Source organism: Podarcis liolepis (genome assembly GCF_965112155.1).
Source record: "Podarcis liolepis genome assembly, chromosome: 10".
NCBI lineage: Eukaryota > Metazoa > Chordata > Lepidosauria > Squamata > Lacertidae > Podarcis > Podarcis liolepis.
Window position 1 is genome coordinate 31,494,387 of NC_139562.1, and position 24,320 is coordinate 31,518,706.

General features: G+C 42.6%; 2 protein-coding genes across 8 annotated transcripts in view; one reads left to right on the plus strand and one right to left on the minus strand.

The window, feature by feature from the left end:
* On the minus strand, nt 1-17,037 carry CHADL (chondroadherin like). Of its 4 annotated transcripts, none has more exons than XM_083462590.1 (5): nt 16,482-17,037; nt 7,540-7,708; nt 4,502-6,172; nt 2,924-3,090; nt 1-2,233 (listed from the first exon to the last, which is right to left on the minus strand). In XM_083462590.1, the coding sequence occupies exons 2-5, from the start codon at nt 7,693-7,695 to the stop codon at nt 1,942-1,944; spliced, it is 2,286 nt and encodes a 761-aa protein (XP_083318716.1). In that variant the 5' UTR covers nt 7,696-7,708; nt 16,482-17,037; the 3' UTR covers nt 1-1,941. The 4 variants fall into 4 exon arrangements, with proteins under 4 accessions (XP_083318716.1, XP_083318719.1, XP_083318718.1 ...); XM_083462593.1 differs by lacking the exon at nt 16,482-17,037 and adding an exon at nt 15,649-15,779; XM_083462592.1 differs by lacking the exon at nt 16,482-17,037 and adding an exon at nt 13,211-13,285.
* LOC310687492 (leucine-rich repeat transmembrane protein FLRT3-like) overlaps nt 2,904-24,320 on the plus strand; it is a 24,316-nt gene continuing 2,899 nt past the window's right edge. Inside the window, exons 1-2 of one of the 4 annotated variants that reach the window (XM_083462596.1) lie at nt 2,904-3,002; nt 22,644-23,086. In XM_083462596.1, coding sequence (XP_083318722.1) covers nt 22,648-23,086 — 439 coding nt within the window. In that variant the 5' untranslated portion in view covers nt 2,904-3,002; nt 22,644-22,647. Of the gene's footprint in view, nt 3,003-10,956; nt 10,971-19,203; nt 19,465-22,626; nt 23,087-24,320 lie in introns of those variants that run through there. The other 3 variants (XM_083462597.1, XM_083462595.1, XM_083462594.1) reach the window with 3 other exon arrangements.

Below are 24,320 nucleotides of genomic sequence, written 5' to 3' on the forward strand. Positions count from 1 at the left end.
CTGTAACTGAAGTGTTTATATTTTAGCTTTATTGTTTATGATACTTATATAGCCATATAAAAAGAGCTTGCTTCTAATTGTATTTCACATACAAATAATTATTTGTGCATTTAATTACATGTAGGAAACAGCCCTGAAGCTATGGGGGAGTTTTCGTTTCGATTTCAATGTCATTAAGCTGTGGTACCTCCTGTTATTCTTTACTAGAGTGACATTTAAGATTTGTCTCTTACATTGCACTGGCAATGCACTTCCGTCTAAGAATATGAATTCCTTCCTTGTTTTGTTGCTGTAGCTGCCAGCATCCCTGACCATACAGATGACAGCCATAGTCCAGCACTGGTCCCTGGTGAGGTTAAAAGTGGCCTAAGCCTGTGAGAATCTATTCTGAGAAGTGAAGCAACAACTACCCGATTTACATTCACAGGAGCAGCCACATTGCCACTATGAACCAGTCTTAAAATTCTCACCACGAGAGCAGATGGGCCGTGGTATATCTCCAGAAGAGGGTTGCCATTTGATAAAATATTAATAATGACGCTTTTAATCCTGCTAAGCTGTTACCTTGTGAAATAATGGTTGGAATAAATACTGGCCAGCCCCTGCAATGGCAGCTTCCTGGGATTTAAATCATGCCCATTACTTAAGCGTGTGTTTCCATCATCCTGGTGTTTTGAAAAGCTCCTAGGAGGAAATCTCACTACTTCCCTGGGCAACTTGTTCCATTGTCTGATGCTTCTTACAGTGAAAAGGTGCTTCCTGATATGCGGCTTTCAGCTGCTAACTTTAGCATGGACGCTTAGAAAGAAGTCATTTTGCAAGCAAAGGAACTTGCTTTTGAAAAAAGCATGGTTGGGATAAGGCTGTAAATCTGCTGTGCTACAACTTGCCCCCACGGCTGCTTTTGTTTCCTGCTGTGAAACGCTTGATTTCATTTTTGTTTGGAGACATCTTGGTTCTTTGGAACAGTCTTATCCCATGGTTCTTTCAATGCACATTCTTTTGCTATTGCGTCAAATCCCCCATATTTTGTCTCTTGTAGAATGTTTGTCGCCTCCAGAGATAACTCCAGAACACACCAGAGATAAGAGGCAGTTTAACCTTGGGAAGAGCATTGGTTGCTTACAGATGGTGAGCTCCTAGCACTACCCAATTATTGCTCTTCTGTGGTAAGCTATGCTAGAATTCACAACAAATTCCTCAATTCTGAATTGCAAAATTCTGTAAATGGTGCCAAAAGCTATTGGCATGTAGAACATCAATGCGTAAATTTGGCAAACTGAATACAATGAGTAGCAGAAGACAAAGACTTAGCCAAATTGTAGCTTAGCCCAAATATTTCAATGTTTAGAAAAAGCATCATAAGAGCATTGACTTTAATAACTAATATACTTCACAAAGTCAACTTTCTAACTATCTCCTCTAACAGAAACTGCTGTTTCTACTTCAACAAAATGCTCCTGGTTGAGACTGTGGGTTCTTTTACAATTTAGCAAAGATGCAGAAACAGCACACAGTTCAGCTGTGGGCAAAAAATTCAGCAACCTTGAGAAAGCTTTACATTACGTATGTATGTATGGCAAGCTCTTAATACTTTTTAAGCCCTTGTTAAATACAAACAGACTGGAAAGTGTGCAGGACATGTCTGGCTAAATCATGGTGACAAGAGGAGCACTCGGTACCTGCCACTACTTCCAGACTAGCAGAATAAACTATAGAATATTTAAGTGTGCACATTTGCCTATACAGTACAAGCATCTTGGAGATTTCAACCATGCTCAGTGCATGATTGTACAGGCAGACAGCTATAGCATACCGCTCCGCTTGCCTGCCTCTTTAACATCCAAGATTGACTTTTAGTATAATTATCAAGTATTCCTTTGAAAATGCACCTTTTGTAGTATGGAGGGATTTACAGGCCATAAAAATGTGCCCCCCCCCTCAAGCCTTTCTCCCCCTATTAATGGAGAAGCGCATTTTCAGCAACTTGCTTTTCCTGCTTCTGCTTTTCCTGCTTTTCTTGACTCGTATATTCCCAGCTTGCTGCTGCCTCTTCTTACTGGAGCTCCTTCCAGCCTTGGCTTTGGCTTTAGTGGAACTGGTTCTTTTTGTCTTCTTGGTATTCCAGCCTGGGCAGCTTTGGAAGATAGTGACGAGCTTCACCTTCTGGCCACGTACCTCTGCTGGGGAGCCACAGGTGGCTCCTACTCTCAGATTCAGCTTGTCAAGCCACCTGAAAAGGAGGAAGAAGCGAGGCAATATAATCAGCCTAAGTACTAAGCCTTTGTATCTTCACAGTCACACACTTTCCTACATTTCTGAAAGCTTGCTTCTTGATACAAGAGGATCTTCAGTTATTGTGAAACACAGAGGAGGAGAAAGGAAGGTATGGAGACTTGATGATTTCATTAATTTAATGAATTAATTTAAATTTTAAAAAAAATTCTAAGTCAGCCTAGGCAGCTATGGAGCTCAGCTTATCAGCTTGATGCGTAAACGAATGACCCACCTTTTCAAATTGTGTTGGGCTGCCTATCTCTTACCTAGCTTTAGTCTAGATACACTGCAGCATTTGAGTCAGCTTAAAGCATATTGGCTTGAAAGCAGATGCAATAGCATTTGAAGTGAGTTGGTATAATGAAAGAGTTGCTTCGTATTTGCTGCTCTTGGGCCTTCCCCATCCCTTACTTGGTTTATTGGCAATAAAGAGGAACATGTTGAATTACTGTACAATTTTGTGACTAGGCAACAGAAACTAGAACAGTGCCCATAATCACTTTGCTGAGATGGCTGGCAAGAGTGCTAGTCTGAGCATGTTAATAGGATGCGTTTGAAGCCCTGCCAAAGAAGAAAGAGAGACAAACGTTCTCCCCAAACTGCTGTTCTACAAGCCCTTGTGCAGTAGTGGGAACTAGCAGCTCACTTGCGTAGCGGGAGAAGTTGGCAGTCGCAAGAGAAAGGAACATCACTCAGGCTGATGACCTCCAGAGCTGTAAAGCTGTGTAAGTTCGGCAGACTGCGCACTTTGTTTTTCTCAAGATACAGGCTTCGTATCTGTGGGCCCAAGCCAGTGAAGGCACCAGAGGAAATCTGCAAACACAGAACGAGTTTGGCTGTCAGACGCTTAATGACATCAGCAGCAAATTCTACGTTAGCCAGTTATCTGAAACTTCTGGTGACCTTGACCCACTTGGCGTGTCCCACCAGAACCCTTTGGAAGGTCTCTTCTACTTATCCAGGCACTTTAGCTTCCACATCCCACCCCAGACTGATCAAATTATGGTCGTTCCATATTACTTTAAGGAAAAAAACTTGGATGGGGAAATGGAATTGCTCTACCAGATCTGAGCATCTTCAACCTATAGCTATAAGGGTGCCGGAATAAAGGAAATAATAGTTCTAGCTTTTAAATTTGCTCATCTGCCATGGTTTCAGGCTTTGTACCTTCTCCCAGCCCCTTTGAAAAGTATCCAATTGATGGCAGCTTTTAAGCAAAGGAAAAACAGCAATAACCCCCGAGATCATATTTATACATTGTGCAGGTAGTTTGGATGCAAGCTGTTTAAAAAACTGACACAGTGAGTCAGACCCCTGGTTCATTTAGCTGCGCTCTGGGGTTTTATTCAGGCAGGCGTCTTTCCCAGTCATAGCAAGAGATGTCAAGTAATGAACCTGGGACCTTTTTGCATAAGAAGCCTGTGTCCTGATAACTGGGCAATGGCCATTCCCTTGGCCTGCAGGAGCCATGAGATGAAATGGAACAGCTGTGCAGCAGAGAGAGTTTGAGTAGGGATAGCCTCTCCTGTGGCCACTGCAATGTGTGGGAAAGCCACACCTGCTAGAAATTGTATTGCATATCTCTGTTAAAGGCCTAAGAGCAGATTTTGTGGTCCGGGGGGGGGGGGGGGAGGTCATTAGCTCAGAGGCAGGCACCTGACAGTAAGAGCTGTTCGACAGAGGAATTTGCTGCCAAGGAGTGTGGTGGAGTCTCCTTCTTTGGAGGTCTTTAAGCAGAGGCTTGACAACCATATGTCAGGAGTGCTCTGATGGTGTTTCCTGCTTGGCAGGGGTTGGACTCGATGGCCCTTGTGGTCTCTTCCAACTCTATGATTCTATGATTCTACCTTCCTTGCATGCAGAAAGCCCTGCACTTAATGCCTGGCATTGTCAGGTGGGGCTGGGGAAAACCCCTGTCTGAAACCCTTGAGAGCTGCTGTCAATTGGTTACTGAGCTAGATGAACCAATGCAAGTCTGACTTGATTAAGTTTATCCCCTTCAGGTGAAGCTTGTACTGTATTTGGGGAAGGTGGCAAGATAGGGCCTACAGCTTGGATAGGGCCTCCTAACACATTTGTACAATTTCCCAAATTCTTCTTATGACACCTGAGAACTTGGTATTTAACAAAATTAAGCAAAGAAACATTTGCAAAGGGGTGTTATTGGGACTATGATGGCAAGAAAAGGCAGGTCTTAATTTCCAGCCTTCCTACCCCTGCTTACCTGTTCCAGCCCCATATCATCCAAATACAGGTGCTGCAGAGATCTTGCCACTGGCAGGAAGGCGCCATCCCCAATGTACTTTATGGGATTCTTGGACAACTTCAGTTCACTAAGCGTGGGCAGCCCTCTGAGAGACTTGGTGGGCACTTCCTGCAAATGATTCTCGTCTAGATGCAGCTTCTCCAGCAGCTTGGCATGTCCCAGAGCCTTGGGAGACATGTGAGTGATGCGGTTCCCTGTTAAGTATAACCAGCGTAGCTTCTCCAGCCCAGCCAGATCATTATCAGTCAGCTGACTGATGGAGTTGTGTTGCAAGTGGAGGGCAAAGAGGTTTGGCAAGAGGGTGAAGGAGCTTTTGGATATTTGGTTGAATCCATTGTGGTCCAGGTAGAGATATGCAAGCTGGGCAGGCCCTTTGAAAACATCAGCATCTACAGAATCTATGTTGTTGTTAGACAGGTAAAGGTAGACGAGGTTTTTCAAGTCTTGGAAAGCACCAGGCTCCAGCCTTGCAATCTTGCAGTTCTGCAGATGGAGTGAGGTCAGGTTTCTCAAGCCAGGGAAGGAGTCTTGAGGTACCGAGTGGAACTCATTATGGCGCAAGTCCAGAAGTTGGGTGTTGCTTGGAAAGCCTTTGGGAATACTCTGGAGGTTTCTCCTGACACAGTTTGCATGCTGGGAATCTGGTGAACAAGTACATCCTTGTGGACATCTTACAGCATCCTTCTCTGGTTCCCTGGTGACCGTGGCCAGGCTAGGCAGCAGCTCCTCACCCAATGCGTGACTTCTGCACTTCATATCTGTTGCCCTCAGGGATTCCAGGTGCTCTCCCCTGACGGCAGCAGGACCAGCACATACCACATCGGCGTGTATTCTTGCTTTCGCAGCCCATTCCTTGAAGGGGCGCATTTCACAAGTGCAAAGGACAGGGTTCCCTGTTAGGTCAATTTTTTTGAGGTGGGCCATCTCCGTCTGTGGCTGCAACACGGACAGCTGGTTGTTATGCAGGTCAAGAGTGTGCAGCAGGGGGCTCTTGACAAAAGCTCTGTGTGAGACTTCCTGAAGGGCCATGTTGTCCAAGAAGAGCTGTTTCAGGGATGCCATCTCAATGGCCTCCTCACCAATATAAGTGATGGGATTATGTCCGAGGTCTAGCTGGGCTGTGCCAGACAATCTAGAGAGCGCCTCGTGAGGAAGGAACTGAAGTTCATTGTGATCTAGGCTTAGCCTCCTAAGGGTTGATAATCCACCAAAGGCCTCGTTGGCAAGCACATTGAGTGAGTTGTGGGACAAATTAATCCACTTGATCAACTGAAGTCCCTGGAAGACCATATCTGGTAGGTAAACCAAGGAGTTTCTGGCCAGGTTAAGAAAGGTGAGGAAGCCCAGTTGACTAAAAGCCCCTGGCTTTATTTCCTCAATGCTATTATTTTCTAGGATAAGCTGCTGGAGGGAGGAGAGGCCATCTAGAGACTCTTGATAGATGAATGCTATATTGTTGGAAGCTAAATTGAGGTAGACAAGCCGTCCTAATCCCCTGAAAGCCCCTTCCTCTATGCTTTCCACCTTGCATCTCTGAAGTTTCATGTGGGTGAGGTATGGAATAGGCAAGAAAGTTCCTGCAGAGATGACTTTGATTTCATTACCCCGGAGGTCAAGTCTTTGAGTGACCTGTTGATTACACAGATAAACATTAGCTTTATCCTCAACTAATTGTCTTGCTCACACTCTTTTGGAACAATGTTGCCTCTGGATTAAAAGTCAATTCCCCACTCCCTTGTGTCTTTGTTATAATTGAGAATTAGCATATTATTAACTATTCCATACTTGGAGTAGATATAGAAAATGACTTTTCCCCATAGGTCTCACCTTTTGAATCCACAACAACAGACTTCAATTTCAATCCCAGAAAAGATTGAGAGACCTTTTTAGATGGGAAAAGCATAAATGTATAGTTGCATGGACCTGATACCAAATGGGAATTTGTCTACTTGAGACCAGAGTTTTGGAAGTCTCAGGTCTGGGTAGCCACAGGGCATTAGGAGCTTCAAATAAAGCAGTTTGTACAAAAAGGAGCAGGTAATATTTTCAGGCCGCATCAAGCAACATGTTTGAGAAGGTGGTTATAGAATACACTTTAATAAAGGGGGTGCTTTCTCAGTTGTATAGTCTGTGATATGATTTTGACTATTATAAAATACCTTGGAACAGAGACTTGGGTTCTTGGATTTCTGAAAGTGCTTGGTCTGTCATAACAATATGATGACTTCTTTGGCTTGTTATGATTTAGGAGCATAAGAAGCTGCCTTATGCTGAGTCAGGCCAACGGTCCATCTAGCTCAGTATTGCTTACACTGACTGGCAGATGCTCTCTGGGGTTTCAGGCAGGAAGCTTCTCCCAGCTTGTACATGGGTGAGGTATACAGGTTTTGGATGTAGATAGGACCAATCCTAGGTGCTAATGCTATCGTAATTAATCATCTCACTGTCTTAACAGTGTAGGTATCAAATGTATGTGTATTATTTTGACCTGTTTGTAATTGCTGAGATTGTTCTTTCCAGTAGTGCAAGGCTCAAGGTATATGATTGATTAAGGAATGTCTGATAAAATCCTTAGATATGATGTAAATGGATGAACTGACATATTATTAATATTAGAAATTTGTTAGAGGCAGCAGCTGTTCTTAAAAAAAAAAGTCTCTGGGTCAGAGAGACCTTAGATGGCTTCACTAGAACTTTTAAAGAAACTGGAGCTGTTTCATAGACTCATAGAGTTGGAAGGGAATCTCAAGGCTCATCAACTCCAACCCACTGCTAATGCAGGAAACCCATGAAACATCTCTGATAGGTAGCATTCCAGCCTTGGCTGAATAATAAAGGAGCATCCACCACTTTACAAGGCAATTTCCCCCCAAAACTCTTTCCAGTTTGAACTTTGCCAGTAGGATGTCGGAGGAAAGGGCCCTATGGATGCTTCATAGAAGTGCACTTGCGCAAACCTTGTGTTGCACGTCCCTCACTGCTTCCCACAAACTGACCTGAGGGATGTTAATGGGCACCTTGGTGAGGTTCTTGTTCAAGCACATGACTTGATGCTTGATGCTGTCACAGAGGCAGATTTGTGGGCAGCGTTCAGCAACCGTCTTTCCAGTGAGTAGGGTTGACAACAGAAGAATGCGCACAGAGGTCCACATCTTGGGGAAGCGGCTGAGTAGGGAATATGCAAGAAAGCCAAGTCGTAAGGCAATATTAAACTTTCTGCTGCTGTCGTGGACTGGCTGGAGGCAGAGGAGCGGTGGGAGGCTGGATGGGTAAATGGTTTGAATAACGTAGCATCCTAAAATGTGTTAGAAAACACAAGGCAAATCCTCAGCATGTGTTCCCACCATACTTATTTAGTAACAGGTAAACAAATGGACTTGTGCACTGGGTGAATGCACAAAACCACTTACAGTGGTACCTCGGGTTACAGACGCTTCAGGTTACAGATGCTTCAGGTTACAGACTCCGCTAACCCGGAAGTAGTACCTCAGGTTAAGAACTTTGCTTCAGGATGAGAACAGAAATCGTGTGGCGGTGGCACAGCGGCAGCGGGAGGCCCCGTTAGCTAAAGTGGTACCTCAGGTTAAGAACAGTTTCAGGTTAAGAATTGACCTCCAGAACGAATTAAGTTCTTAAGCAGAGGTACCACTGTATTTTTAAAAAAACGTTCTACACGGATGACCTTAATATTGTCACTGTGATGTAATAAAAAGGAGTATAAACTGAGCAAGTGATCTTAAGATACACTGCCTCCCCCTCCCCGCCAATCCAAACCTTAATATATCCAAGACAGGCAATTTCTATACCAGAAACCTTCATTCTTCCTCATTTGCAATGTTACTCCTGGACTGGAAGCAAATCACAGTTCTTGCGAATTAAGACAAATTAAAGCAATCTGATGTTGAGAATACAACTTTAATAAATTTAGCTCTTTAATACTGCTGCTTCCTGCTTTTTTTCCACTGCTCTTCACTTTGTGTATTTTTTAATGGCTTTTTTTAAAAGACAAATGTTAAGGCTCCCGTTGTTAGAAGTGAATCTGACCTACCTTAGGGAGGCCTCTCAGCCAAAGTAAAGAGAACAGCAGGGGCTTTGGAGAGAGACCAAGAGAGAGAAGGAAATGGAGGAGGGGTGTGTGCAATTGGAATCACAAATCAACATAGTTTAGACAAAATTAAAATGGAGGAAGAAATCCCTGAAGATTTAGAAACATACATAAACTGGGCACAAAAGCCCAAAGCAAAAATCAGTAATTTTTCATTTACAGGGCAATAAAATTGATTTATACTGTATATAGCCCTCTCTTCTGCCCACCCCACCTCAACTGATGTTGAGGTTATTTTACATAATGCAACAAAATGAAACCATCACTTGATGCCAAGAGTCAAAATAAAAAAATTCCTTCCAGTAGCACCTTAAAGACCAACTAAGTTAGTTCTTGGTATGAGCTTTCGTGTGCATGCACACTTCTTCAGATACACATGTGTATCTGAAGAAGTGTGCATGCACACGAAAGCTCATACCAAGAACTAACTTAGTTGGTCTTTAAGGTGCTACTGGAAGGATTTTTTTTATTTTGACTATGGCAGACCAACACGGCTACCTATCTACTATTGATGCCAAGAGGTTCATTTCTTTGCTTTCCCTTCATTCACCTTCTTTTTGCGCGACCTTCTTTGTGAATTTTCATTTTTCTTTGCCTGTTCTCTCAAATCTGCATGTTTTGGTTATTTTCTGTGCCTGTCAATTTTCCTCTATTGCCAAGGTTAAGATTTCACTCCTCCCTGAAGACCCCTTTCTCTTTAGAATACAAGAGTCTTTACATACATACACCACTTCATTCATTAATTCATTCCACACCTCACCCATTACAAGTAATAATACAAAAAAATAGATTTCCTAAGGGATAGTCTTGCTTAGTGGAAATATAAAATATTTCTCCTTACTTCCTCTCAGTAAACTGTCCAGTTACAATACACTCTTCACACATAAAATAAACAGAATGTTTAATACCAGTGATGAACACAACTGTATCCTGGGAGTGTTATGAATTGCATTTTATTTTTTTTAAGAGAGAAAGAAGCTCCTGTACTTTAAGCGAAAGCGACTAATTACAATGAAAGTGGAGTTTACAAAGGTGTATGGTACTGTTTTAAGTGTTGCATTTTTTATGGACGGTTCCAAACCTGGCTGATTCCACAGCCATCCCTGTCAGAGGAGCACAGTATGATTCAGATGTCCTTGGTATCTAACTCCCATCATCCCTCACCACTAACCTTGCTGGCTCGGGCTGATGGCAACTGGAGTCCAGCAACATAGGGAGGGACATAGATATGCCATCCCTACCCCAGACCAAGTCTAAGAAGCCTTGTCTTCTAATCCATCTCTCTCTTTATTCCTTCTGTGCCAGCAGGCAGCCTGATACAAACCTGGCTGCAATATTTATACCCTTCTTTTACTTCAAAGAGATCAAAGCAGCTGAGGTCAGGCTAACGTTCCCCCAATTCTCTGGAATGTGTGCTAAGCTTGAGTCTCATGTCCTTGGTGGTATTGGGTCTCAATATCTCCATTTCCTGAGTCACATGTTTACTATGACCGGTTTGTCTGTCTGTCTCTGCAGTGCAGCTGGCTAGACACAAAGCATCCCAAATTATTCATCAAATGTTGAAATACTTAAAGACTAAAAATACATCACCCACCCCATTGCACAATGCTGACTTAAAACATCTGCTTCTAAGTTTATTAGACTTAGGAACAGATTTTACATCTTGAACTGTACAACTAATTCATACACAGTGGTGCCTCGCAAGACGAAAAGAATCCGTTCTGAGAGTCTCTTCGTCTAGCGGTTTTTCGTCTAGCGGCTTCGTCTAGCCCATTGACGGATTAGTGGATTAGCGCTATTAGCGGCTTTTAGCGGCTTATCGGATCAGCTGATAAGCGGCTTAGCGGCTTAGAAAAGGGGGGAGGGAAGGGAAAAAACCCCGCAGGAACTCACAAGACATTTTCATCTTGCGAAGCAAACCCATAGGAGATTTGTTTTGCGAAGCACCTCCAAAACGGAAAACTCTTTCGTCTAGCGAGTTTTCCGTCTTGCGAGGCATTCGTCTTGCGGGGCACCACTGCAGTCATGTTGTGGAGAAATACCCACTTAGGAATGAACTGTCCCTATTCCTTTAACCAGAAAGCTTCCTATTATTTGGCAGCAAAAGGGTGTTGTAAACAAAAACTGCTCCCTTTCCCTTATGGGGTACACAAGAGCCCTTACAGAGTCCTTTGTAGGTTCTCCATCAGTAGGAGAAAATAACAGCGGCCAACCAGAGAATATTGAGAAGCAAAGCAGCTAGTAAGCCTGATCTTTATTAAAGCTGTTGCAACAGGGTGTTCCCTCCACATGCAGGAGAGAGGAGGAGGACCCAGGACAAAGGTGTGCAAGCCCTTATATAGACTTTTGAACTGCCCACCCTAGAGCCCAAGACCACCCCTCCATACATCATACATACATCAGAGAAGGGGCGGACTACAACAGAAATCTGAGTGCGTTGTTTTTATCCTGTCTGCCAGGTTACCTGACTGGATTACCTGGGCATCCTGGCCACTCTTTTGTTATGATAACTACTCAGTTTCTGAATCCAGGTCACAGGTCACAGATTCATATCTTAAATGTGCCCTTAAGGCAGGACTTGTGAACAAAGAGACAATGGAGAGACTTCCCATTTCCTTTGACCTTGCAGAGAAATATTTGAGGTCATTTGGGAGAGACAAAATGGTTTTAGGACTTTTTTCTGTGGGGTTTCAGACATGTGGTTTATACATTTATGTATGTGCTTGCTTGGTACATTTATGAACAATATATATATATATATATATATATGTGTGTGTGTGTGTGTGTGACCTTAAAATTCTTATAACAAGGGCTTTATAATTATCCCCGACTACAACTGACAAAATGCTTTCCCTTCCCCAAGGTGCCCACTAACTTCCCTAGTTCCTTACCTGGATAAGGTTACATAAAGTTGGGAAGAATAAAAGAAATATTGGTGTGAAAACTATCAGAACCTTGTAAACGTTCCTGGTATCTGCATTTGCAGTGAAAAGAGCTGATTGAGCTCTTGTTCAATAGTGGTGTGTGTGCGCTCTCTTGCTCTCTCTCAAACACACACACACACACACACACACACACACACACACGGAGGGTGGAAGCAGGGAAAGCAGCAGCAAAAAGGAATACCTGCAATTACGGTACCTTTAATTTATCAGTTGCTACCTATAAATCTAGGAGTCAGCTGAGGAGTTTTCTATGTACACCAATAAAATAGCATGCAGAATAATTTGAAAGCACATCCACATGTCTCTTGAGTACCTTCACAGAGTACCTTTTAAATTTTTACATTTAAAAATTGTACTTCTGTTTAGGAATTAATATGAAACCAGCATATGGATTGCAAACTCAATATGTTTATTTATCGTGTGTATAGGTATCCCCCTTGAGCACACTGGGTAAGAACTGTGTGTAAAGTAGTTGTTGTAATTAATTCACGTCCCACACATGTTGCAAGGCGTTTTGTAGTCACATTAATTCTTAGATGCAAGAGTCTTCCATGTAGGAATTGTGTCATATATGCAATGGCACTTATTTAGGAGAGTGTTTCAGTGCATTTACTCTACATAATCTCAGGGCATATTTTAGACTATTTTAGGCTAACCCTCAGTCTGAGAGCCTGATCTGTCCCTCCTAGCAAATTTTTCTGGGCCCCTAAGACCCCACCAATTTTGGCAACAAAAACAAAAAACAAGGTAAACCTCTTGTTGGGTTTAAAACCTCTCTGCTCACCCCAGCAGTCTGGTGGGAATGAGAATGGACTTGTCAGCTGATCAATTATCACATTGCACCCCCTTTTGAGGGGGTTGCCCCGGCAATATTTATCTGCCTGATGAAGGCCTTGCTTTACCGCTCATAAGGTAGATTTGGAAATAACAGTTCCTTCATTTATTTCAAACTACTCAAGTAACTCCATGTACATGAGGTAATTTGTTTTCTGTGTATAATTTCCTTTGCTGCTTATGGTGCACTGGAAAGCTAGAATTTTCCACAAAGTTTGGGAAACTGCCTTATGGAAGGTTGTGGGACTGAAGGGAGAATGTTGGTTTATTTGCCATAGGGTTGAAATGATCACACACACACCCGTTGGGAATGCCTGTAAAGCTGCCATACTGTTGCTTTGAATGTCAAAAAAATAAGGGACACATCTCATGAATGCTTCCGCCAACGGAAGCCCTGTATTCAGAATGTCCTTTGAAAATGTCAGGGAGAATTTATTATCAACACAAAAGTGACCCAAAGTGACTTACATTAAAGCCAATTAAAATAAGCACAACCAATAAAAACCTAAAAACACACCTATACAGATAAAAGACAGGTCTTACAGGTCCTAACCCTCTAATAGAGGCTATAAATGCCTGAAAGCCCAATATATAATGCACTGCAGTCATCCAGCCTACAGCCGATAAAAGACAACAGAAGTTACAGTAGTTAAGACTGTCCTTGTCTAGATATGAGCACAGCTGGGCCACCATTCAAAGCCAGTGGAAGGCACTCTGCACCGTCAAGGCCACTTGAGCCTTAGGTGACAAAAGCGAATCTGGAATTACCCGTAAGCTACATACCTTCAGAGGGAGTGAAAACCATCCAGGATTCTCATGCAAGCTAATCAGTCCTCTTTTTTCTGCCTGCCATTGCAGTGGCTGGTAATGGAAACACACATCAAGAACTGTTCATCCTTGCATTAACACTGGACTCTTTGTAATACCTTTAGACTTGGGCAAGCTGCAGCCCTTCCACAGACGGAAACAAGGAAGCTCATGGAGCAGAATTGCAGAGCGCCGCTTCCCCCCTTCAAGCTGTCAAATAGGCCAACCTGTATTACACAGCCTCTCATTTATGAAGGCGACGAAGTCCTTGCTCTGCAAGCAGTTTCTCAGTGTGTGTGTGTGCGCACGCATATATGCACACACAGCAAGTTAAATTGCCAAATATCCTTATTGATTTGAATGATTTGCTCCAGTACATTAAATGCAAATTAAAACAAAGGAAAAACCTGTTGGATTCCAGGGTTTTGTAAACAAAAATTGCCCTTTTCCCTTATGGGGTATCCAAGAGCCCATATACAGTGGTGCCTCGCAAGACGAAAAGAATCCGTTCTGTGATTCTCTTCGTCTAGCGGTTTCTTCGTCTTGCGAAGCAAGCCCATTGACGGATTAGCGGATTAGCGCTTTTAGCGGCTTATCTGCTGATCGGATCAGCTGATAAGCGGCTTAGCGGCTTAGAAAAAAGGACGGGAAAGGAAAAAAAACCCAGCAGGAACTCGCAAGACATTGTCGTCTTGCGAAGCAAGCCCATAGGAGATTCGTTTTGCGAAGCACCTCCAAAACGGAAAACTCTTTCGTCTAGCGAGTTTTCCGTCTTGCGAGGCATTCGTCTTGCGGGGCACCACTGTAAAGTCCTTACATAGGTTTCCTATTGGTAGGAGAGAATAACAGAGGCCAACCAGAGAATACTGAGAAGCAAAACAGCTAGTAAGCTTGATCTTTATTGATCTGTTGCAACAGGGTGCTCCCCTCACCCGCAGGAGAGAGGAGGGACCCCGAAAAATGGCGTGCAAGGCCTTATAAAGACTTTAGAAATTGCCACCCTGTGGATCAAGACCACCCCCAGAAACATCATACATACATCACAGGAGTGGTGTAACCTAAGACCACCCCTCAGATACATCACACCTACATCACAGAAAAGGCGGTCTAAAACAGAAATTTGAATATTGTTTTTCTCCTGTCCTTGTTTATCTTCTGTCTGGCAGGTTACTTGATTGGATTGCCTGGGGAGCCCGCCATTCTTTTGTAGTGATACTTAGTTCCTGGGCCAGGTCACAGGTTCACATCCTATTCATAACTTAAATGTGTCCTTAAGACAGGATTTGTGAGGAAAGAGACAATGGGGAGGTTTCCCATTTTGACCTTGCAGAGAAAACATTTGGTCAGTTTAGGAATCAAAATGGTTCCAGGTTGGCTTTCCTGTGCTGATCTATGTATGTACTTGGTTGGTACACTTATGAACATTTAACATATATCTAAGACCTCAAAATTCCTATCACAGTTTATTATTATTAGCCATCTCAAATTTCTGTCTGGGACTCACTTCTAGCATGTTCCTGGACCACAATGTGTCAAAAACCAAATTTTAGTTCCTCAACTTTTAGGTAACATGATATGTTGTTGTTGTAGTGTTGAAAACTATATAAAATATATATTTTTAAAAAACAAAACCAACCAGATTTTAGTTTATTTGTTTGACCTTAAGAATTTGCCAGTGGACACTCCAGATTTCAAGGGCCCAATCCAGCAAAAGTTAGTTGCAACTACACTTGACTGACATTTTCTAAACAGGATAATTAAATCAGCTTCAAATACTTAATTAGTTGAACTGTATAATTATTTCTTTCCATGCAGGGCTAAAACATGGGCCTGGATCATCAAATTCATCTACAGTGGTACCTCAGGTTAAGTATTTAATTCGTTCCGGAGGTCCGTTCTTAACCTGAAACTGTTCTTAACCTGAAGCACCACTTTAGCTAATGGGGCCTCCTGCTGCTGCTGCGCCGCCGCTGTACAATTTCTGTTCTCATCCTGAAGCAAAGTTCTTAGCCCGAGGTAATATTTCTGGGTTAGCGGAGTCTGTAACCTGAAGCATATATAACCTGAAGCGTATGTAACCTGAGGTACCACTGTATTTTATTCGAGAATTGATATTTTGTTCTTCAGCCAGAACAGGCTCTCAATAGAGATTTAGTGTGACTCTTTTCTGTTTGTCAGCTATGTTATAGTAAATATAAAAAATAGGTTTATTAGCATAAGGGTGCTTAATGATTTCTTTAGTGAATTAATCTGGAGGGGCGAATGGCACACACTGCCTTCTGGATACTGTTGTCACAATCACAGTGAAAGTTAGAACAAATCTTCCATAGTTTAAACATAGCATTTAGATTATTAAAAGCATAGTAAAAGCCTTGTGTTTATGAAACATACATATGTTTTATTTATTTACTCACATTTATATTCCATCTCTCCTCCCACTCAGGGTGCTTCCAAATGAGTATTTATTGTGAGGTGTTTTTTGCTTTATTTTTTGCAGTGCTCACATGTCATTGGTAGCCCAAATTTTTCGCTCTCTGAACCCAGATGTACTATTTGTGGAGGAAATCCAGGAAATTAATAGTTAAATAGAACCATTGTGAATAAACAAATCAGAACTTTCTCATTTATAATGTGATCCTTGGCTGTTCTCCTGTAGTCTTCAGTGTTTAGTTCAGTTCATGACTCTTTTCTGTTACACAGCCTTTGTCAACTACTTTATAGCAAATATAAAAAATATAATTTCTTAGCATAACAGTGCTTCCAGGTAGTTTGTATTGTAAATGGGGAGGGGGTCATTCAGGTATTGAAAATGGGTTATTGACAACAGTTTTTCATTTATCATACTTCCCCCAGAAAGGGTAAATCAAGATTAAGGGCTTCCAGATTGAATCCTACCCATAAAATTGAGTCAAACACATACCAGCAAAATTCAGATGGCAGTTTAAAAGGATTTGGCACTCTACTGCAATAAAGCTACTTTCCCCACAAAAATCAGACTTTTGTGGTAAGCAAATGCACTGAAAATGATGGGATAAGCCTGGTTTGATGCAATGTGATATAACTTGCCTCTTAACAAATCAGAATGAACGCTCAATACACAACCCAGGCTCCCAGGCTGTGAAAACGAATCAGGTTAAATGCTCAATATGGAAGTAGGCTAAAAACAACAGGCTAACATGCCAAGATTGGGTGCGTGTTGCAAAAATGTGCATACATGAGGTGCATTCATTCCACAATATACACCCACCTGGAAGCACCCTACCACTCTGGATGATTCCAGACTGCCATTTGTGGATGGGATTCAGTCTCGTTTTGACGGCAAATTTAAGTTGTGCAAGGAAAGTTGATTCGTCTCCCTTGCCCGATCAGACTTATTGCGATAAGGAAAACGACAGGGACAATATGCACTGGGGAGTGGGCGATACCGTTTACTTGAGGCAATGTCATATAACAAATCAGGAGGAATGCTAGTAAAGAGGTCACCTGGAAGTGGCCTCTATGTTCAGGGTAGCAAAAAGAGCTTTTCCACGCTAAGCCCCATGCTTAAAAAGAAAAGCCAGCAGAGGTGACCGGCACACCCCGACTCTCAGCTTTAAGGTTGTGGCCCTGTTATGCGCATTTACCATTACACCTCACTGGATCTTAATTCTCTCCCCACTTCTCTTTATTCACACTGCACTTTCCTCAAATAATTACGAGCCTTCTCTCGCAAATAGTATTTTTATTCGTGCATCAAATGCATATTTACAGTGAACGGAGCTGATATGAATATATACTGTACAAATCTGCTCCTGCACGCATGCACAGACTTCTCTGAGCGACTTCCCAGGCAGAAGCGAAGGCAATTTTTCCTTGAACAAATGACCTCATTCATATTCTCGTCCCCGCCCCATTTCTGTAACTATCACCGGAGGTTTGAGCATGCGCAGTGGCGATCGTTAACCGGCAGCCTTCGGGACAAGTGCAGACGTCACGTGAAAGCAGAGCCGGCTCGGAGGCGAAGGCGGCCTGCTTAATTTGCATATCCCATCATACATTGCGCGGAAGGCCATAGATGATAAATTTTAAATACTTTTATTAATGTTTTTGTTTCGAACCCGATTATTAAACTGGCCTTGTCACCTTGGAAATCTAGTGTTTACTCAAGGGATTACTTTGGACAGGTCCGTTAGGTATTCGCCCTCACCTGCGAGGCTGTTGACTGATCTCCGGTAGAGGCGCCCGACGGTCTTTCAGTATACTCTGGTTTCTCTTCAGATCGTATAAATCTTTCGCCTTTTACTAAAGATTTCCGTGGAGAGGAACATTTATGAGTTTACAACTAATTTTTTGAGGCTCTGTTTCGGCAGAGCTGTCTTATTCGGTTTCAAAAAGTAGAATGAGCTGTTTCTGTGTTGAGTGGGTGTTTGCTGTTGTACTTCTAGTTTAATATTACTTATTTTTGTGTTCTTGAGGCTGTAAGATGGGTGACAGATCTGTGGTTTTTCTATTCCGTAGGAAAGTGCGGGGTTAGACATGAGATGTGTTTCCGTTGGTGTACCACTTGGAGAAGGGCTATTATAAGCAGTTTGGGGGTTTCTTTACTGCTTTCTGGGACGCGGGTGGCGCTGTGGGTTAAACCACAGAGCCTAGGACTTGCTGATCAGAAGGTCCCTGCCAACCTGGCAGTTTGAAAGCACGTCAAAGTGCAAGTAGATAAGTAGGTACTGCTCCAGCGGGAAGGTAAACTGCTTTTCCGTGCGCTGCTCTGGTTCGCCAGAAGTGGCTTAGTCATGCTGGCCACATGACCCGGAAGCTGTCTGCGGAAAAAACCCCAGCTCCCTTGGCCAATAAAGCGAGATGAGCGCCGCAACCCCAGAGTCGGTCATGACTGGACCTAACGGTCAGGGGTCCTTTACCCTTACTTCTTTCTACATTGCTCTTCCTTTTGGGGTTCTGTCGAGTTGCATGATCTTAAAAGATATGAATTATGTTACTTCTTATCTCCATGTTAACGCTATGTTTGACCCTACTCTAAAATCTAAAAATAAATAGTATATCACTTAAACAACAATGGGATGACCATGTATTTATTAATCAAAAGCACCCAGCAACACTCACATTTCTGTTCTTAAATTTCCTGAGCAAATTAATTATTCCCAGTGTTGTAGCACATTTGTCTTGCTTCTGTTATTATGGATAGAGTCCCTGGTCAAGGCAGTTCAAGACATGTGAATCCCAAGATGGCACAATGTACAAACACAAAATGTCATGGTACTGCAGTGTTTGTTAGAGTTGATGTTTGTTATGGTTATACAGTAGAATGTTTGCCTTGTAAGTGATCAATAGTGGAAAAATAATTTAAAAACAAAAGCACAAAGCACAAAGCAAACAGTAGATTATTCCCAAAATCTGAACATTCATGTTTAATACCATATACTTAAATAACCATATGACTATAATAACTGGTTGCAGGCATGTATCTGGGTGTATGGTAAGTTTCATGGAACTCAATAGGACTTCCTTCTGAGTAGACTAACATAAAGGTGTTCTTGAATCATTCTCCCAGTATCTTCCTTTGCATCTTTCACCACATCTCAGTATTTTTTATAATATCCAGTTCTGGTAATAATGTTTGTCACAGGGGTTTATGTAATACGTGAATTGAAGGTAATATTGGTGTGGGAAGTGAGTGTAATATTGGTGGTAGAATCAATGATTAATATTAGTTTTACTCATGATGTACATAGCTTGGGTCATGGAATAACATGCAGACATAGCATTTTGTGATGCAAGTAATGTACAGCGTTACTAGAACCCTTGTTTTTTCCTCCCTTTTTTAAAATTAACAAACAATAAGAAGTAGTATTTCTATTTCTATTTTTTTTCCATTCTGATGGTAACACATGTGAAATGTTGGAATCCTATTTCATAAACATTTGCCTTTTTTCAGAAACTGAAAAAGAGAAATAAAGAAATATTGATTCCACTCTGCCACTTCCCTTTTACTGCCTTATCTACTGGTGTTTTAAGACAGTATCTGGTGCACTGGGTCACTTTTTAATAGGGTGGGGGGCTGCAGGACCATTTTCACTAGAAACAATAGAAGGAAACACTTGTTCAACCCAGTTTCCTATATCAGACTTTGTGGTTGAAGGGAAGCGTATGAAAGAGCAGTGAGAGAAGCCAGCTACTTGGCTGTACAATCCAAAAGCAGCTCCAAGACAGCTTAGCAAGAAGCAACGCAGCAGGTAAGGGAGATTCATGGCTCAAATTGATGAGGAGGCAGGTGCCACACAACAGGGAGCAGCACATGAGAATGATAAAAGCCTGAACCCAGTTTGTGCCCCTAAAGAGATACTTGTTTTAGCAAAGGGGTTTCCTTATCACAGACTATAAAATTTAAGTGGGTTTTGGGGTGTTTTGCAGGCTAGTGGCAGTGAGGATTGTTGAAGGCTATGTAGCATAGCAAAAATGGGAAAAAGTATCCAGATTTAATTGTGAAACCGATATGTATGTTCCAAATAGGTACAACCATCCCCTGATGAATGAGAGACTCTGATTGTATAATGCAGTGAATAGACTGTTTTTACTTTGAAGGATCTCAGGTCTTTACATTGGCACACTTGCCTTGCATTTCCCAGCAATTGAGACCACAGTATTAGTGTGGTAACCCACACTGAAGGGTGGGTGAGAAAGAAATAACAGTAGTGAGTTTTCCTCCCAGAAAGTGCATGATGCTGTATTTGAATTATTTTCAGGTTGACATTTGATGATGGTGTGCGCACAAGGACCATCTGCCCAAAAGATATGTGTACCGTGTGTTGTGGTTGTGCAAATGTCATTAGCATGTATTGATTAATGTTCATTACATCACTAATGAAAAATGACCCAGCTCTCTCCATTCATACTGGGCCGTTTTGTATTTATGTTATTTTTATGTCTTTAATGACAGGACACTCTCATAATTTCTTTTAGGGGTTTTTAATCTCACTTAAAATATATTATGAAACATATGAACAATGGAATCACTCTGAAAAATGGTTGCTCCCCCCTTCCAGTGATTGAATACAAATCTAGAACTATGTAAAAGGATAACCTGGCTATCACTTTGCTACAATTAATCAAAATTCACCATTTTTGTTAATTCAGGTGCTTGCTGGACTGAAACAGTCTTCCTGGTATTCCTAATAGTGGTGTCTGGTGCCCATTGGAACTGATAGGGTGGAAGGCATAAAGGTCAGCACTAGGTAGAACCAGAGCCAATGGCAGAGCCAACTAATTCTCATTTTGCCCCCATCCTCCTGCCTGTCCTGCAAGAGGCCACACTGAGACTGAGGAAGAGGAGGAAACGGCCTCCTTCTGGTCTGGGTGTAAGAAAGAAGGCTGGCAGGCAGGAGCTGGCTGAGGGCGGACTAAGGTTGGTGGGGCAGTGACCCATTTGCCATAATAGACCAACCTCCACTGATTCCTAACAGTGCAGCCCTGTGCACAGTAACCTGAAAGCAAGTCACGGTGTGAGCTTACTCACTAGTAAATGCATTGAGGATTTCAAGACCAGAACTGCCACTGATGTGAGTTTCAGCTGCAGAAATCCCTACCCCGGTTCTGAGAGCTTAACTAGCATGGATGAACATTAATTAAGTGGAAATTAGGTACTGCCTGCAGGTTCTTGATCAAAGTTAGTGCTAATGTGGTACCGAGAGTTAAAAGCTATTTGCTTTTCCATCACTGAAAAGCCCCTTAACCTGTGGCTCTCAATCTGAAGCTGGACTCCAACGAGGTCCGAAAGCTCAGCAACCTCACAAAGGCCACCAGTTCTCTTCTAGAAAATGTTCAGATCCATATAAAACCACCTAATGGGCATCACTGCTGTTGTCATTATGTAGACGGGATGTGGCCGTTTCATGTATTGTAGAGTCAGATAGCAAATATAACATGTTAGACAGGAGAATCTTGGGCAATTTATACATCAATTATAGAGCATGCCTGGGGACTTTCCCGGTTCTTCTCCCTATAGCTTTTCCATGTGTGGATTTATATTTTACTCACATCCATAAAATCACAATTTGCATATGGTTTTATTTGAGTGGAACAGTATGTTTCAGTTGTGTTTTATTTTTGCATATTGGCTGCCTTTGGAAGGCTTGGCCTGAAAGCTAGCGTAGACAAAGGTATTTTAAAAATGAGTAAGAACCACTTATCTGATGCAGAATGTCACATCCCAAGAATCGCCATTTTAATTTATAAGCTAGAGCAAGTTTCTACTCCGCTCTCTCAAATAAATCTATTTTTCAGGGCAAAAAACAAACCCCCAGTCTCACAACTTCCTGTGTTTCTTGGCCACATGGACTGAAGTCACAGAGCCCATTCATCTCATGCCCATGTAGAGAATAGTAGCTTATGCTCAAATTGCCACAACACTCATCAGAGATAATTTAAAAGCAGACACTTTTCAAATACCACCAGAGGGAGGGAAATCAAGGGCAAAGAGGTCTTATGCCAGTGTTTCCTGCTTTCCAGATTGCTGAATCAGTATATTTTTAGCTGTAAATTATACCCCTGACTGAAACAAAGGGAGGAAGCCCCAACACCCTCACTGTTTGCTTCCAGAGAGGCCAGTGAACTACTTTCTAGAGGGGTAGCTGCGCCTAGGACTCTGGTAAGAAGGAATTGGAGAGTGTGTCAGTTAGTGCTAATGTGGTAGGGGAGGGCCACGGAAGGCCAAGTGACTCTTGCTCTCCCTTGCCTTGAAAAGCTCGGTGATTCCACAAGGGATTGCCAGCAAAGAGACAGCAAGGATGATGGCTAGAGAGCAACCGGGGGAAAGTGTGATGATCAGTCTCAGAGTCTGCCTGAAGGCCTATTCAAGTGACAGTGTCAACTGCAGAGAAATCTGGTTGTTCTACTATACAGTAAAAGCTTTTCTGGGTTGTGAAGGGGTGAAGAGATTTGCTCCTTTCTTGTCCTGTCGGTCTAGGACATGGGAAGTTAACATGGTGCCCTCCATAAGTATTACAACTCCCATCTGGCCCTGCCAGCATGGTCAATGATCAGGGATGATGGGAGTTGTAGTCTGCTCCGCCCCTGCCCCCCACAAACAACCCCACACAATCTGGAGGGCACCACATTGACCACCCCTGGTCTAGGGCTCAGACAATTGCCAGAACGGCACAAGGAAGTCTATTTTAACCTTAAGTATGAAGACTGAACAGCATTAAGTTGACTTCACACATCTTTGCCAAAGCCACTTAGTGCCCAGCGATGTAAGCTTTTGGGCTGGGGAGACGTGGTGGGATGCATGTATAATTCTGACACATCTGCATCATGCAATTGATCAGAAAAGGCTCTGGCTGAGCAGAGCTGCATCCCAGACTACCTGCTGGTTTCTGAAGTGTATTTAATTATTTCAGTCTGCTTTAAATTACAGCATTATGGCTCAGCGCTGGTGTGTGGCCTTTACTCTGTCACTACTGTGGATCACTGCCAGCCCAGAGCTCCTGGACCGTTCCCAGTGCCCCATCGGTTGCAGCTGCTCTTTCACGGACTGGTTTATTCGGTGCTCCAATGCCAGCCTCTCTTCTCTGCCCACTGGCATCCCACAAGCCACAGTGGAGCTTGATCTGCAGTTCAATCAGCTTGGCAGCCTGCTGGCAGCCTCTTTCCCAGATTTGCCTGAGCTCACCACACTTTTCCTTGGGAGCAACCAAGTGCGCCAGATTGAAGCAGGAACCTTTCTCGGTGTGAAGAATTTATACCACCTCCACTTGGACAACAATCTCCTCGAAGAGATCCCAGAAGGGGCATTTGAAAACCTGACCAATCTAGTCTTTCTGCACCTGGAACACAATCGGATTGCTTACCTTTCGCCAGGTATTTATAGATGGGTGTGATAGATAAGGTAGTGATTATCCCTCTCACTTTCATTCCCAACAGTTTTAGGGTATGAATTGTAGGGAAAGGATGCATTTGGGATGAATGAGTGGACACATAAGACTTAGATATATACCAGCAGCTGACCAATTTAGAAGCTGAGCACAAAGCTGATGTGGAGTAACTTCACTGAAATTGGCTAGTTCAAGCGCGCTATGAATTACCGTATGACGCCCCTTATTTTTGGGGAATCAGATTTAAGAAAATGGGGGGAGATGGCATCATGTATAAGACGCCCCCTAATTTTTGACATTTTAAAGGAAAAAACCCTAGTCTTATACAGCACACGGAAAAATATGGTATTTCAGCATAAATTCAATATGCTGCCTTCAGTTGAGGCAAACATCTCCTTTCAACAGCAATAAAGTAGGCCCATGGTATTACTGCTACTGATAATGAATTGCTCATTTTTGTGTGTGTAATAGGCTAGATTCTGGTGGCCTATAGCCTATTCTGGTGCCCTTCCTGTTGCCTTTTGTATTCCTTATGGCACAAAAGAAGAGTATTATTTTCCTCTTGGTGTGGAAGAAGGGAGAGAGCTCTTGACATTCTCTGCAAATTTTATAAAATTAAATTCTAACACAAACAAGGATGAAGTCCTGTAATTTTGGACTCAGCCCTTAATGGTTACCTTCTTTAGTTTGTTGCTTCAAAATGCATTTGGGGTTCTTGCTGCTCATTCTGCTGAGTTGGGCCTGAAAGTCCTGTGCTGATGACACCACTGAGCACAAGACCACATTCAGTGCCACAATATTGCAGGAGGGACCAAGAGGTTAAATCTGAATATCTCTAGAGATTACACACACACACACGCACACACACACACCACACACCGTAAACCAGAATATTAGCAAACTAGTGCAACTTGCCCACGAGGAAAGACAAGTTAACCTGGCATCATCCCGAGGTGTCAGGTGGGGGGAGACTTGGGAACAAACTAGATATCATCAGACACAAATGTGCACCATGAAAAGCAGAAACAGACCAGTAATATTCCTTTTATTTATTAATTAAAATAGTTATATGCTGCCTCTCAAGTCACAGTTCTGCAAGGACCAAATGGTTGGCTAGTTTCTGTTGTGCCTTGTTCAAATCCCACTGCTAGCACCATGTGATGTCTGGTTCTCAAAAGTTCTGTGAAACACACTCCCATATAGGCCTCCCATATAGCAAC

Excerpts from the sequence above, each read along its gene's own strand:
- CHADL (XM_083462590.1), bottom strand. The coding sequence starts at position 7,695 with ATGTGGACCTCTGTGCGCATTCTTCTGTTGTCAACCCTACTCACTGGA. Across the intron at positions 6,173-7,539 it reads TGCCCATTAACATCCCTCAG|GTCACTCAAAGACTTGACCT; the intron begins GTCAGTTTGTGG and ends TGTAATCAACAG. Across the intron at positions 3,091-4,501 it reads ATGATATGGGGCTGGAACAG|ATTTCCTCTGGTGCCTTCAC; the intron begins GTAAGCAGGGGT and ends CTGTGTTTGCAG.